Source organism: Coenobita brevimanus, chromosome 23 (assembly GCF_032717465.1).
Source record: "Coenobita brevimanus isolate Jiangsu-jjx chromosome 23, ASM3271746v2, whole genome shotgun sequence".
In the NCBI taxonomy this organism is placed as follows: Eukaryota; Metazoa; Arthropoda; class Malacostraca; order Decapoda; family Coenobitidae; genus Coenobita; species Coenobita brevimanus.
In genome coordinates, this window is record NC_136976.1 from 72,533,257 (window position 1) to 72,550,055 (window position 16,799).

A 16,799-nucleotide genomic window follows, 5' to 3' on the forward strand; every position below is an offset into this window, starting at 1 on the left:
ATACCTGTCTCACATACACCTCTTCTTGCCACAGTACCCCCTAGTGTGGGTAGAGACACCCCTTGGAAGTCGCATTGCTCAGTGGGTGGAAGTGGACAACCCATCTGGCCTCATCCACCTCTCCTTCAAACTTTCAGATGAGCCGGAGAAGGTGAGGACTACAACCAGTATCTTCTTGCCATTGATTCTGGATTTTTCTTTTTCTTTATGTAGTGTATGTATAGGGTATAGGATAGGATAAGAGAGAAGTGGAGGAGTGATTGGGTAAATATGATTTAGAGCAGATGAGGGAGGTGGAAGGTGTGTGCAAAATTTTCACAGAAGAAATCTGCACAGCATGTGAGGTGGTGTGTGGGATGAAGAGAAGGTGAAAGGGGATACAAGGAACAGCATGGTGGAATGAAGAGGTGAGACAAGCTGTAGAAGAAAGCATATAGTAAGTGGATGGGAAGCAGAGCCATGGAGGAAGTTGAGAGATAGAAGAGAGTGATACTGGTATGTATAGAGAGGAAGAGAGAGGTGAAAAGATTAGTAAGAGAGAGTAAGAAGGGAGTGGATGAGGAATTTGGAAGGAATTTGAGTTTAAAGAGGAGGGAATGTAAGAAAATGTTTTGGAAAGAGGTAAAGAGGGTTAGAAAGGGTGATAAAGAAGTTACCAGGGGAGTGAAAGATACAAATGATAGATTGCTAGTAGAGAAGGGAGAAAAAGTGAGCAGATAGAGAGAACACTTTAAGGAACTGTTAAACATAGAGAATGAAAGTAATATAAGTATAAGTGGCTGGGGAATGGTTGGGAGTAGGAGGGAAGTGAGAAGAGAGGAAGAGATCAGTAGGATGAAATAGTGGAAGCAATGAAAAAAGTCAAAATGGAGAAAGCCTCAGGAATTGATGGAGTGTGCAATGAAATGCTGAAGCATGGGGGAGAGATAGTAGGAGAATTGATATGGAAGATGTGCAGATTGGCCTGGGAAGAAGGTAGAGTCCCGAAGGATTGGAAGTCTGGTACAATTACTCTCCTATACAAAGGAAGAGGGGAAAAAGAAGTGTGTGGTAATCATAGGGGTATTTGTCTTCTGAGTGTAATAGGCAAAGTATATGGTAAGATACATATTGACAGAGTTAAGGTAGTAACAGAGGAATTAGTTGGAGAAGAACATGGAGGTTTCAGGAAAGAAAGAGGTTGTGTGGATCAGATATTCACTCTTAGGTCTTTAGTGGAAAAGCTGCTAGAAAAGGGAAAGACGTTGTATGCTGCCATCATGGCTGTGGAGAAAGCATTTGACAGAGTGGGTAGACAAGGAATGTGGAAAATATTAAGAATATATGGAGTAAATGGGAAGTTGTTGAATGCCGTGAAGAGTATGTATGAGGGTGTGCGTGGATAGTGAACTGAGAGAATTTTTTATCTGAATGTTGGATTGAAACAGATACGTCATGTCTCTGTGGCTGTTCAATCTGTATATGGATGGGGTTATAAAAGAGATACAAGGTAGGGCAGTGGATGTTGGAGTGGTCTTAATGAGAGAGGGGAGTGTTGTTAAGTGAAGGTGAAGGAGAACTGCAAGGCTCAGTGAATGAGTTTGGGAGAGTGTGTAAGAAATGGAATATAAAAGTGAATGTAGGGAAGAGTAAATTATGGTCTTCAAGAGAAATGCAGTCACTGAATGTACAGTGAGGTTTGACGATGAGGAAATGGAAAACTTGATTGTATTTAAGTACTTCGGTAGTGTGATTAGTATGGATGGAAGTTCGGAGGATGAAGTGCTTTGAAGGGTACAACAAGGAAGAAGGGTTGTCTGTTCTTTGAAAGTAGTGATAAGAAATAGGGAAGTGAGCATGGAAGTGAAAAAGTTGTTGCATGATAGTATTGTGATACCAACTCAGAACATATGGATGTGAAGCTTGGACGTTGTTGGAAGGGCACAAGTCAAGAGTGAGAGCAGTGGAAATGGGTTATTTGAGAGGAGCATGTGGAGTTACATGGAGAGACAGACTGACAAATGAGGAAGTGAAGGAACATTGTATGTGGATGTGGGTTTGATGGAAAGTGTTGGGAGAAATACATTGAGGTTGTTTGACCATGTGGAGAGGATGGAGAGAGAGACTACCGAGAAGAATGTATGCAAGTGGGGTGGAAGGGCGGAAGAGGGAAGGGGAGGTCAAGGATGAGATGGACGGATGGAGTGGAGAGGTATATGAGAGAGGGGTGTGTGTGCTGGGGGGAGGGCAGTGAAATGGCATTGGACAGGGTGACATGGGGGCGATTTGTTTGTGGCCACCCCTTACAGGATTATGGCATTTAGCAATAGATAGATAGATATATAGGATATTGATAACCAACCAAGCAATTATCACTCCTAGACAGTAAACTCAGCCACAAGAAAATGATGTAGTCAGGGTCCAACAAGAAACTTACACTATATAAATCTTATTACACATCCTAGATTTCTTTTCTCTTAGTAGTTGGCAGCAACTACTTAGAAGTAATTAGCTGGTTTTGGTACTTAATTTAGCTTCCAGTTCATAGAACACATCAGCTGTATCATGACCAGTTTCGGTACGGAGATGGTGTCATTTGATTACATTTGTATTAATTTGATTTTTTTTTTTTTTTTCTCCCCAGACGATGGTTGGATATGATAATTGAATGTGTAAGAAGGCGAGGTATGGTTGTTGATGAGATGAGGGATCTAACAGATGGTAAAGTTGGTTGAATGAATTATATACAAGGGATCATATGACATGGGTTGGGCACTCATTTTTCTCATTTAACATGATTGTCAACAAACTGACATCCTCTACTAGGTTTATGTGAAGTCCATCTAGAAGAAAAATGTGTAGAGGGTTAGACCTGTGATATAGTGCCAGAAGTGGCATACTAAGAGGTGTAGCCAGGGTAACACTGGCCTCCTGAAATATGCCTGGCCACTCCTAGTTTCCAGGGGAATAACTCCAGATTCCATAAAATAGAATAGGACTGTCCATCCCAGATGTAATTTGGCTACCTAATTTTAAATTCCTTGCTACTTGACTCAGTGCTAGGATTCCAGGAGCTTGAGTGGTGTGTGAATGAGTATCCATCCCATTTCAGTAGGCATTTTGTTGATAGTTCTCTCACTTTCATATATTTTCTTTCATTGTTTTTGGATCCTACCTTACTTTTGTTTAGGTGAGAAGAAAAATCATATTGGTAATGATGATGGTGATGGTGTTGATGATGATGGTTTAACATTTGAAAGGTTTGAATGATAAGTGAATAGATCTTTGATTTGTTGCACTAGAGACTTATTTTGTAAGTTCTTTTTCCCTACCAAGCACACATTGTGTATGCATACTTTCTTCTGCATATTCTTCCTGTTCATTTAGTATATTTTGATTTAAAGCATTGCCTTATCCATAATGGCCCACCTACAGTGCCCAGTTTAGATGTACTGTAATATTACTGTACTGTTGTCTTGATCCATCACTTGCCATCATTCTAGCCTGCCCCACTCACTCCTTTCCACCCACCCCAATATTTTTTCTACTCCTCCTTTCCTTGAAGCATCTACCTGTAGGAGAAATGTGTGAGTTACATCTTCCCACTGCCAGTGCTCTTCTCATACAATGCCCATCTTCCCAGAGTGTACCCAAGATCATAGAAGTGTGAATGCAGAGGGTTGAGCACCATGTGGTAAATGTAAAAAAACTGGGGATGAGACCCCCAGGTTACCAGCAGAGATGCTGCCAGAGATTGTGTAGCATGGAAAGCCACTATTAGATATATATGGTTGACAGGCAAGCTTGTACAAAGCCTTTCAAAACAAAACAAGAGTAATGATGTTTATGTATACTGTTGATGTACACAGTGATATTATTTAGCATATCAGGAAATGTTGTCACAACTTTCTTTTAAGAATGTGCTTTTGTTACTGTGTCATCATTCCATAAGATTTAAAATGACCATAATAGACTTGAACTGAGATTTTTTGAAGAAATGAAGGATGGATGAACAAATTTTATGTTCCATTTCACTGGTATTTTTCCAGATTTTATGTTTTCTTTTTTCTGTTTCTAGATCATACTTACCCCATTTACTAGTTGGAAATGTTTACCTGTAATGTGAATCACATAACTGTGGAAAGTTATGCCTAAGAGGTGGAGTCAGGATTCGGGGGGCTTGAATGGTGAGTGGCCCATTTGATTTAGGCATGTTGGTTAGGAGAAATACACTGAGGTGGTTTGGACATGTGAAGAGAATGGAGAATGAAAGACTGACTAAGAGGGTGTATGTAGGTGAGGTGGAGGGAGGGAGAGGGAGAGGTAGACCGAGGATGAGGTGGAGGGATGGAGTTGAGGTATATGAGGGAGGGGGGGGTGAGTTGGGGGGAGGGTAGTCAAATGGTGGGTGACAGAGCGACTTGGAGACGTTTTGTCTGCGGCCACCCTTTGCGGAATTAGGGCGTCGGGCTATAGATAGATAGATAGATAGATAGATAGATGTTGGTTAGGTCTCCCTTATTCTTTTTTTTTTTTTTTTTTTTTTGACTCATGATCCTACATCATTCCATCCTTAGATGGGAGAAGAGGACTGGATGATGATCATGATGAATGATTCTTTGTTCCAGGGTACTTACAAGATCCATGTAGATTCACCAGATGGAGGTGCGTCAGTAATACAGAACTTCAAAGTTGAGGAGTATGTGCTGCCACGATTCGATGTTACTGTCACCCCACCAAAGTTCATCCTTGGTGATGATGAGGATTATACCTTCAATGTCTGTGCCAAGTAAGTAATTGAAACTGTTTAAACCATTCACTCTGATGACCTAATATTCTACTTTATTCATGCAACTTACGTCCAGTTTTATTCAACATAGGATAAACTTCAAGTAATGAAGGGGAGAATCAGGAAGAGTCAGGATTTCATATTCTTGTTTTCCTGCCAGTGAGTATTGCCATCAACATAAAGCTGAATGTATTATTCCTCTTGGCAAGTACCCTTCATTGATTATTGTTACACAAAATTATGAACATAATCTAAAGTAACAAGAACTGTTTAGTGATATTCTTTATTTTTTGCTCCACACATGATTGTTCTATGTCCACAGAAGAAAAATGTGTATAAATAATCTATCTATCCTTCTGTTGCCAGTTGCCATACTCCCATAAGGGGTGGCCACAAATAAGTTGCCTCCATGTCACTCTGTCCCCTGCCATTTCACTGTCCTCCTTCCAGCTAACACTCCCTTTTCTCATATACCTCTCCACTCGATCCCTCCATCACATCCTTGGCCTCCCCCTTCCTCTCCCCCCTCTCCACCATACTCACCTACACTCTCCTTGTTAGTCTTTCTTCATCCTCTCCACATGGCCAAACCACCTTAATGTATTTCTCCTAATGCTCTCTATCACATCCACGTCACAAAATTCCTTCAGTTCCTCATTTGTTGGTCTGTCTTTCCATGTAACTCCACATGATCCTCTCAGATAACTCATTTCCATTGCCCTCACTCTTGACTTGTGTCCTTCCAACAAGGTCCAAGTTTCACTTCCATACATTAGAGGTAGTGTCACAATGCTGTTATGCAGTGACTTTTTTACTTCCATGCTCACTTCGCTGTTTCTTATCACTGCTTTCAAAGAACCAGCAACCTTTCTTCCTTGTTGTACCCTTTCAACACTTCATTTTCCAGATGTCCATCTTTACACATCACACTACCCAAGTACTTAAATGCACTCATATTTTTCATTTCCTCATCAACCATCTGCACTGTACATTCAGTGACTATTTCTCTCAAAGACTATAACTTCATTCTTCTCTTCATTGACCTATAGATTCTGTTTCATACACACTCCCCCAGACTCATTCACCAAGCCTTGCAGTTCCCCTTCGACTTCAGTTAGCAATACAGTATCATCTGCAAACAGTACAGGAAGTATCTAAATGCTGCTCTCTCTCATTAGGGCCACTCCAATATCCACTGCCCTACCTTGTTTCTCATTTATAGCCCCATCCGCATATAGATAACTTTCTGGAAAATCAGAGATCATTTTTTGTGACATCATTGACAGCCAATCAGTTGCCATGATGCAGACACTCCTTAGAAACGAGATGCATGTTTGGAGTAAGTGAACTTTAATAGTTAGAAATGTTGCACTCATGACTATCAAAAATTAGAGACTTTCTTGCACGTTGAGACACTCAATTTTAGTAACATGGTCATTTTGTTTTAATGCAGGAAATATTTTTGTGCATGTGAGTTAGTTTTAGCCCTGTTTGATTAGAGTTTGATGATGATGATGATGATGATGACTTGACAGGTACACCTACGGTCAGCCAGTGAAGGGCAATGTGACATTGAAGGTGTACAACAGGGGATGGCGTAGTGATGTTTCACGCGAGTTCAGCGACAGGGTTCGTAGCATTTCAGTCTTATTTCATTAATCACTTTTTTCTAATGTGTGTTTTGTAACTCAGAATACATGCAGTTCACATTATTCGTGTTTGTAGAATTTTCTTTGTGCTCCACCATTCTTTGCTTTGTCTGATGCCTAGAATACAGACAGTTATCATTTTTAAGGCAGGGATGTCTTCCAAAATACAATTGTACAAACTAACTGAAACTCATCAAATTAATCACTGGTCTGGCCGAGATTTGAACTCAGGCCCTCGCGCTGATCTTGCACGTACATTACCACTGAGCCAAAGAGAGGATCCTATCTTTGCCTCTGGGCAAGGTGGGCATTTGTACATCCCATTACACCCCTCTTTTTTCCCCTTGGTGATTAATTTGGTGAGCTTCGAGCACACGGTAGCATAGCATCAGATGCCACCATTGTGGAAGGTGTGGACCACACTGAACAGCTCATCCCTGGGAGGTGAGAACAAGGACACTGTCAGCTAAGCAAGGAGCAACACCAAATTGCCAGCCAAGCCTTGCCCCACATCCCACACCACTGCCAACCAATGTACAAACTAAATGAAGCTCAACAAATTAATCATTGGTCTGGCCAAGATTCAACCTCAGACCCTTGCACTTATCATGCGCTCACGTTATCACTGAGCTTGCATCTCTCCATCATACAGAGGGAGTGTAGCACCCGTCTTGCAACAAACTTCTCATCCTTTCTCTGTCCAACTCTGTAATGCAAGATTTAACTGTCATTCCCAGTCCCTCATGTATGTGACATGTAAACTCTGGAACTGTCTTCCTCTATATGTATTGCCAGTGATCTCCAGTCTTTCAGAATTAGTGTGTCCAGGCATCTCGAAATGAACAGATCTTGATTTTGGATCTCAGTTATTTTTTCTTCTTTAATGGAACAATTTGCAGACTTCTGGCCTTTGGTTCCTTCTTTCTTGCATTAAAAAAAAAAAAAAATGTATAATGGTACAGTAATTCCCAGTACATTGTAAAAATTATGTTCCAAAGTTCATCATGGTTTGTTATTTTATGATTTTTTGGCCATGTGAAGAGGATTGTGAATGAGAAACTGAATAGGAGAGTGCATGTGAGTGAGTTGGAGAAGGAGGAGAAGGAGACCAAGGATTAAATGGAAGCATTAAGTGTAGAGATGTATGAGGGAGAAAGATGTTAGTTGGAGGGAGGGCGGATAAATGGCAGAGGACAGAGTAATGTAGAGGCAGTTTGTGGTTACCCGTTATGTGTTTGAGGCATCTGGCAATAGATAGATACAGTTAACTCTCAATCATCTGGTATAATTCAGCCAATGCCGAATAAAGTGAGATGCAGAATATTGCATGGTACCCCCGAATTGGCTCAACATTCAGTATTGACCTAGATATTGTGTTACTATCTCAACCCTTTATCCTAAAAACTTTCCCCTGAGCGAAAGATGAAAACAAAGCATAAGATACAATACAGTAATGATACAGTACACAGTGTTCTTGAGTTTTCCCAGGTTCCAGTTGGCTACTGCGTTCGAGCTGGTTGATACACCTTGCAGCTGGATATTGCATAGAACTGCCGCTTACCTTCTGTTTCATTGCTAGATGTTGCATAAGTTTGCCTGATATTTCTTTAACTCTTTGGCCATGACCTAGCATTTCTTGGTCTTTCTCCTGGATGTGGCCCAAGTCCCTAAAAAATGACAGTGCTAATTGTAACTTTGTTGCTACTTTTCTACTAGAAAATGACTGTGAAGTTTCCATTTTTTACTGGTATAATGGTAAACACCATTCTATGAGAAAATTTTCGTTTTCATAGAAAAAAATGTGATAAATAATTTTTGCTGTTGTTTAATTTTCTGTCTGTAGTGACTTGCATTGCCTACACATTGCTAAAATACATTTCAGAAGCATGATCATGCCAGAGAACCAACTTACCTTTCACAAGAGTTCATATTTCATTGTGCAGTAAGACCCATTATGAGCTATATATCAGTCACAATACTAACCATTATTTGATTCACCTTGGGTAACACATACGAAGCATGGTAATCAGTCTGTTTTTATTTTATTATTCAGGCTTAGTTACTCTTTTCTACAACAGATGGCAGAATATTGTAGGTTGACATGCAACTCAAATTCGAGGGAATGCAGTAGGGAAAAATTTAATGTCGGCTGTGGGCTGTAGTCGTCTGACGCATCATAAAGAACAATTAGCAGGGTGACCACAGTCGCCTAATGTGGCCAGAGGGTTAATAGAGCTGAGTCAAAAGTGCCGGATGTTGTGTTGGGACAGATACTACAACAATGGATAATTGAGAGTTTACAGTATATAGAATAAGTAGATGTATAGATAGATAGATAGACCTTATTACAGTACTGTGTATAAAATTGTGACATGGAATGCTGACTTTTAAAGATTTTACTGCACAAATGAGGTAAACACTGAATAAATCTTGCCGTATCTTTCCCACAGTAGCATCAACCAATCAGTTGCAAAAAGGGGATGGGGTGCAGGGTGTCCTCATCAGGAAATTTAAACAAACTATAGTGCAAGCAGCCTTGTAATGTATGTTATTTAAGTATGAGATAGAAATGAATGGAATCCCAGACTGATAGGGCTTCCTTTTCAGTATGTTTTCATTTACAAGATGTATCAGGAGTAAAGGGTATAGTTTTGAGAAATGATAGATGAGGGAATTCTGAGTAAAAACTGCTATATAAACATATGTTCAAATCTCATCTGTTCTAGAGCTACAGTTACCAGTACTGATAACTTTATGGGCAAGTTATGAGGGAGACCATTTTCAACCATAAGATTATTAGTAATTCTAACTCTGTAATGGTTTTGATGTAGACACATGTTGATAAAGTATTTTTTACACAAAAATCTTTCATCTATCATTTCCAAAGTTAAGCCCGTTCCACTCAGGACATCTTGTGTATGAAAGATAGACTGTGGAAAATGTGCATACAAAAATTGTGTATTAAAGTTGCTTTGTTTTCTACAATGCTGATTTGCCAGTTCCCTAAATTTGCATTACCAGTTATATGGAAGAAATGCTTTATGCATACAGTCTCACATATTTTCTTTACCACAAGGATTGATAAATGGTGCAAAAAGTAGGTTGGAAAAGATGAAGAAGGGAGAGATAGATAACCAGTGAATCATTATTGCATTTTACTCACCATTTACCTTTCATCATACAGATCATGGGCTGCAAAGACTTCCGAGTGACAGCTGAAGACATGAGATTGAATAGTCCCCAATACCATGCTGTTCAGAGTTTGATAGTCACAGCATATGTAACAGAGGATGGCACTGGGGAGGAGTTCACAGGTTCAAGCTCAGCAAAGATCCACAGAACAGCTCTTAAGTTCAGACTTGTTGGAGATGAGAAATACATAAAGCCAGGACTACCATACACTGCTAAGGTTGGATGGAGTACAGTTTTTATATGTCTTCCTCCTTCTGCCATGTTCTTTAATCATCATTTTCATGGTCATTGTCCTCAACATTGTCACCATCACCATCATTATTACCATCATTGTCATTCTCACCATCATCTTCACCATCACAGTTACCATCACCATCATTATTATTATGGTGGCCAATAAACATCATTACTGGTATGTCCTTGTTGGTATGTGGACTGGTTCTTCTACTTCCCCTGAAACAGTACTGTGTAGCTGTGGTTTCACACCGAATGAAGACCTTTTGTGCAGCATTAAGGTGGTGGTTAGAAACTGTGTCAGACTGAACACAGAATAGGATGTGATGACACTGTTGTTTGTGCTGTCAAATTAAGATGCAGACTACCAGCAATGGTTCTTTGTTCAGTGTTAAATCCTAGCTGTAACTTCCCTTCAGCTTGGGGTGAGATTAGTAGGTGAGTAGAAATTATGGCTTATGACTGTACTGTTGGACACTTGTATACTTCAGCATGCTATATTCATTCTCTTCTTAAGGAGTCACCTACTAGCTTGGACATGATTTCCCGCTTATTGCCTTTAGTTGTGGGAGCATCGCCTGCAGTGGCCTGGTCAATCTGCCACTTCATAAGAATTTTCACTTGCAAAGTGCTTCATGCTCTTGAAGCCTCGTGGTGAAAATGCTTCACTCCTGTGAAGTCCTGTGAAGCACTGTATCATGGCCCCAAAGGTCCTACATCTCTCTAGAACTGCAGTACTGTACTTTTTGTGATGTCATTTAATTGGTTATGCAGTTCATTAGTTGTCCATCTTTGTTGATTTTCCCTTGCTTCCTGAACCATATCTCATACCATTGTTGTGTGGGAGAAAGAAGTCAAGATGATGATGATGATAATAATGGTGATGACAGTGATGATGATGATGATGATGATTCAACTAACTTTACTCCAAGGGGTTTCACTAACAGTAGAATATAATGGTACAGTATTTTATTATATGAATTAAGTTTCCATTTACTTAAATTTTTTACCGAAGATTATAGTCAGTAACAAAGAGGTTCACAGAATAACAAATTGCCTTAGTCTTGTTGGATTTACAAGGCTTACCGATGTATGTTTTGCTCTGCTTTATTTCTTCTAATTTGTGTTCCACGTTTACTCTTTCTCCTAATGTATGTTCCATTTGTGCTGTCTTTTCCTGATGTACGTTCCACTTTTGCTCTCTTTCTCGTGATGGATGTTCCACTTTTGCTCTCTTTCTCCTGTAGTATGTTCCACTTTTGCACTCTTTTTCCTGATATATGTTCGACTTTGGCTCTCCATCTCCTGAAGTGTGTTCTGCTTTTGCTATCTTTCTTCTGATGTATGTTCTGCTTTTGCTCCCTTTCCCCTGGTGTATGTTCCACTTTTGCTCTTTTTCTCCACCACAGCCATCCAAAACCATTAGTCAAACACCATCCTCCATAAACTATCGCCAGACGTGCATCCCATGCATAAACAATCCACGAAGCAAAATCTTCTTCCTCTTTCTCTATACATCTTTTCCCACATCTGTGTGGGATCGATGTTTCTGACTGCTCTCCTCCACCCAGCCCTGTCTTACATATCATCTCCTGACAGCACTTTTTCTCTCAAATCCTCCCTTACATTGTCCATCCACCTCCGCTTCAGCCTTCTTCTCATTCTCCTACCCTATACCTCCATCACCATCACTCTACTCCCTACATGTGTCTCATTGCTTCTCAACACGTGCCCGTACTACTGCAGTCTTCTTTCTTGTACTTCCTTAGATACCTCCACTGCCTTCCTATTTCCTTTTATTCTTTCATTCTTGATCTTATCCGTTTTATATGTTCCACACATCCATCTGAGCATTTTCGTCCCTGCTGCATCCAACTTCTTCTCCTGCACTTTCTTCATCGGCCATGTTTCAGCCCCATACATCATTGCTGACCTTACTCCCATCTTGTATCGGTACATTCTTCTCTTAACATTTACACTGATTCCATGATCACATAGAACCGCTGACATCTTTTTCCAGTTGTTCCCCTCTGACTGCACTGTGTGTTATCTCTGCAACCAGATTTTTGTCCTCAGCCACCATCAAATGTAGGTATTTAAACTTATTTACTTTCTTCAACCTTGTCCCTTGCATACTGATCCCAAGGTCTTGATTTTTGTTGAACCTCAGATATTCCATCATCTCTCTATCGATCATAAATCCTCTGTCTTACATAGCCTCCTTCCACTGCTCAAATTTTAACTCTACTACGTCTCTGCATGTGCTGCATAGCACAATGTCGTCAGCAAACAGCATGCACCTGGGGGATTGATCTCTTATTACAAGACATCACATCCATAATCAAATTAAAATGGTATGGGCTTAAAGAAGATCCTTGATGTAAACCAACTCCACCTGGTATCCATTCCATTAACCTGACACTACTTTTAACCTGTGTTCTTGCTCCTTCATACATATATTGGACCATCCTCACGTACTTCTCTGGCACTCCCCACTCTGTCATACACCTCCAGACTTCTTGACGTGGCACTCTATTGTAATGCCATCTCTAGATCTATAGAGACTATGTGCAGTCCCATCTGCTTTTCCCTGTGTTTTTCCATGAAATGTCTAAGCGCAAACACTGCATCCATCGTTCCCCCACCTGGCATAAGACCAAACTCTTCCTCTCCTTTTGATGTTTCTTTCCAGATCTTTCTGTCCTTTACTCTTTCCCAGATCTTTGTGGTGTGGAACGTTAGCATTATCCCTTTGTAATTTCCACAGTCCTGGATGTCACCCTTCTCTTTCTAGATAGGCACAATAACACTGTTTCTCCTTTCTTCCAGCATTTTTTCCTGGTCATATATTTTCTGCATCAAATCCCACAGTACCGTATATCAATCCTGTCTTCTCCCAAGCTCTTCCACACTTCTACTGGTATGTCATCCGGTCCTGTCGCTTTACATTTTTCATTTTCTTTAATGCTAATTTTACTTCCTCTCTGCTAATATCTGATGTTATACGCTTATTCAGGACTTCATTCCCAAAGACTACCCTTGGAGTTTCCTAATTTAAAAGGTTTTCATAATAGCCTTTCCACCCGTCCTTGATCTTATCTTGGTCGCTTAAGACCACTCCATTCCCATTCTTAACCTGTTTTATTTGTGTGAAAATTTTGGTTGTCTTATCCCAGGCCTTTACAATCCAAAAGTCCTTCATTTCTCCTTCAGGTGTTTCCAGCTCTTCAAACACTTCATTCAGTGCCTGTGCCTTCACCCTCACTACTACCTTCTTTGCTTCCTTTTTATCCCGTATGTAGTTCTCCTTATCTTTGTGCCGTCCAGACTTACCCTACTTCTCCGTATGTTTCTTGGCTTTCACCACCTCCTGCACTTCATCGATCCACCACCACGTCTCCTTATCTCCAGGAGGTTACTTCCCAGATGTTCTTAGCATTTCTTCACTCATTCTCCTTATCACTTGACTGTTGTTCTCCCGCCACTCTCACACTCCCTCGAGTAGTCTTATTTCATTCAACACTCTCTCTTTAAACTCCTGCTTTGCCCCTTCCTCTTTCAGCCTCCACCACTTGATTTCTGGTGAAAACTGTTCAGGTCTACTTTTCATTACGTTCTTTGTCTCCCAATCCATTACTACCACCCTGTGCTGTGCCACCCCCAATCCATTACTACCACCCTGTACTGTGCCAGCACACATTCTCATTTATGACCTTGAAGTTTTTTTATCTCTTTCAGCAGGGATCTCTTACACATGAGAAAGTCAATCTGACATTCTCTTTCTCCATTCTTGAAGGTCATAAACTGACTCACTCTCTTTTCAAACCAGGTATTGACATTCGCCAAATCAAACGACAAAGCACAGTCCACAATCCTCTCCCCTTCATCATTCCTCTCCCCTGCTTCCCATCCTCCATGTGCTCTCTTGATCATCTCTCTACTGCTTCCCACATGCCTGTTCAGGTCTCCTCCTAAAATCGACCTCTCTTCCACTGGTGTCTCACTGAGTTCCTGGTCCATTTCTTCCCAAAAGGCTACTTTCTCCTCCTCATCACAGCCTACCTGGGGAACATAAGTGCTCATGATGTTTACCATTGTTTCTTCCAGGCCCAGTTTGATGCTTATCACTGTATCACTCATCCTCCTCATGCTTACTATGCTATCTTTTAGGTCTTTAGATGGCACGATGGCACTATTCCCACACTGTTCCATCCTTGCTTATTTGCTTCACTCTAGAGCAACTTGCAACCACCACCTAACTCCCTCACCATGTTTCCCCACCACCTCGTCTCCTGTGCACACAACACGCTCACCCTCCTTCTCTCAATCAAATCTGCCACCTCTCTTCCAGTCCCAGTCATTGTCCCTACTTTCAACATTACAACTCTTAGGACTAATGTCTTTAGCTGGGCTCACCCACAACCCGGTAGCCTTTGCTCATTTGTCACAGAGGGCTGGCGAGGCCCCTGTTTGTCACCTACGGGGTACACCGTAGCATTTTCTGAGGCTAGATTTAGGTTTGCCATCATGCTGGCTTTGGCTTGGATTTTACGGCCAGGTGCTTTTCCTTACACCAACCCTCCCCATTTACCCAGGCTTGGGACTGGCAATAGTTTGGACTGGATTGTTCCCCCAGTGGGTGGGTTCATGAAACAAAATACATCTCACAAACTGTCCACAAAACAAAAAACAACTTACAAATAGTCCATGGAGCAAAATACAATTCACAAACAGCCCTCAAAGCAAAATACAACTCACAAATAGTCCACAAAGCAAAATACAACTCACTAACAGTCCTCAAAGCAAAATAAAACAAACAAACAAAACATTTCACTAACCCTTCATTGTAATACAGCTTCCCACACCACATCAGTGCCTTTATCTTTTGCACCTCACTTTCACAATGGACAGTTCCTGAACAAAAGATCTCTGGGAGTGCTGGACTGAAGTCTGTTTCCCACCATCCACCAGGACCATCTTGAACCTGAGATGACAACAACAGCAGCAGCAGCAGTAGCAGCTACAGACAAATTATGAATTGTAGTGATATTGGTCTCTCTCTCTCTCTCTCTCTTTCACACACACACATACACACACATATATTTACTGACACCTTCATTTGATCCACCAGGTGAAGGTTGAATTTCCTGATGGATCTCCAGCACCTGAGGAGCCAATGAAGGTGTGTTCTGCTGGCGCCTGCAAAAACATCTCAACGGACTCGGCAGGCATGCTCTCCTTCATCATTACAATATATGAAGACCAACAAATCCATGTAAGATTTAAAAATATTTGTATCAGATGGCATTTGATTTGGCAGTCATACTTTCCCGCATCATTGCAAGCTATGAAAATCAACTATTCCACTTAAGAATTTATAATATTTGTATCAAATGGGGCATTCAGTTTGGCAGGCATACTGTCCTTCATCATTTCAGACTTTAAGGACCAACTGTTCCAGGTAAGATATTAAAATGTTTCTGTCAGGTGGCATCTGACTTGTCAGACACAATTTCCTTCTTTTCATTCATTCATTCATCTTCTGATCCAGTGTTGCCCCATGAGGAGCATAGGAGCCTGGGGCTAGGCAAGTTGGTCCTGACATTTAAGATGAGAGTGGCCACCCTCACTCATCCCTGAGTGGCATTACATTAACAGAAGATTTTGTTCCACTGAGAGAAGTTCTGGCAGTCAAAAACTTCAAAAACTGTCTTGAGGAACCTTATCTCTGCCTTAGGTATACCCAGCACTATTATTTAGGCTAAAACCACACTATTTTGTTTAATTGAGAAGACCCAGGAGTCAAATGATAGTTTTTATTATTTTATTCTTGATCCCTCCTCCAGGTTACGTTACTGAGACACATGTGACAAGCGTTTCTTATTTGTGATCCGTCCTTCAGGTCAAGTCACTGCAGCACATGTCATAAGTTTTTGTTATTCATGATCCCTTCTTCAGGTTAGGTTACTGAGGCACATGTCTTGAGTTTTTGTTGTTTGTGATCCCTCCTTCAGGTCCAGTCTCTGAGGCACTTGTCATCCAGTGGTATTAATGATGAAGATGTGCCTGCTTTTGGACATTCAACGTTGGGAATCTCACTCCATCGCCCTAGGTGGCAACACACTATGTTCCAATCTGAGTTCCGACACCACCTCATGCGGTACTACTCCCCATCAAACTCCAGCCTGGTCATCCACTCTCCCACTACCACCCTCTCCTGCACCAGTGGAGCACCTAGCACACACAGTCTTCCTATACTCTATGCTGCAACTGACCAGACCTCTGCCAAAATCACTGTGCAGGTACTGTATATTGAAGAAGACTGTATTGTAAGGTGGTCCTTGTTGTAAAAGTATGTCAGGAATGTGTTTCACAGAGTACATCCATCTTTCTGTAAATAGCCAAATGCTTTAATACTGCAAGGGGTGGCATTAAACAGAGCATCTTCATATTCCAGCATACCACAACTATATCTTTTTTACTCTTACTTTAAAATTGTCATCTGTCCATCTTGAATGCATTGTTGTAACACTGGATTAATACTAGAATATGATGCTGGTCATGAAGTATATGGAAAGAATGTAGAGCTGTAGTACTGTCTTTTTCTGCCAATAAGTTACCTGCAATAAGCTGCCAAAGGACAAAAATCTGGGTCAAGATAAGGTGAATCCATCCATCCATCATCCAATCCTATATTGCCCCATGAGGAGCGTAGGAGCCCGGGGCTAAGCAGTTGGTCCTGACATTTAAGATGAGAGTGACCAGCCTCACTCATCCCTGAGTGGCATTACATGAGCAATCAACCCCAACCACCCCTTGGATATAAACCTTCACCGGCTCAATCCGATTGGAGCGCAATAATTACTCACTAAACCACTAGGTGCCAAAATTTGGTTATATGGTTACCACCCAGCATAGTAAATGGTTTCCTGGTGTACAGGAAACATTTGGCTTGT

General features: G+C 41.1%; 1 protein-coding gene across 1 annotated transcript in view; it reads left to right on the forward strand.

Moving 5' to 3' along the window:
• LOC145393034 (alpha-1-inhibitor 3-like) overlaps nucleotides 1-16,799 on the forward strand; it is a 102,440-nt gene that overhangs the window by 15,543 nt on the left and 70,098 nt on the right. Inside the window, exons 4-9 of the mRNA XM_080267365.1 lie at nucleotides 35-151; nucleotides 4,608-4,768; nucleotides 6,304-6,397; nucleotides 9,602-9,826; nucleotides 14,975-15,118; nucleotides 15,858-16,145. Of these exons, the coding sequence (XP_080123491.1) occupies nucleotides 35-151; nucleotides 4,608-4,768; nucleotides 6,304-6,397; nucleotides 9,602-9,826; nucleotides 14,975-15,118; nucleotides 15,858-16,145 (1,029 nt within the window). The remainder of the gene's footprint in view (nucleotides 1-34; nucleotides 152-4,607; nucleotides 4,769-6,303; nucleotides 6,398-9,601; nucleotides 9,827-14,974; nucleotides 15,119-15,857; nucleotides 16,146-16,799) is intronic.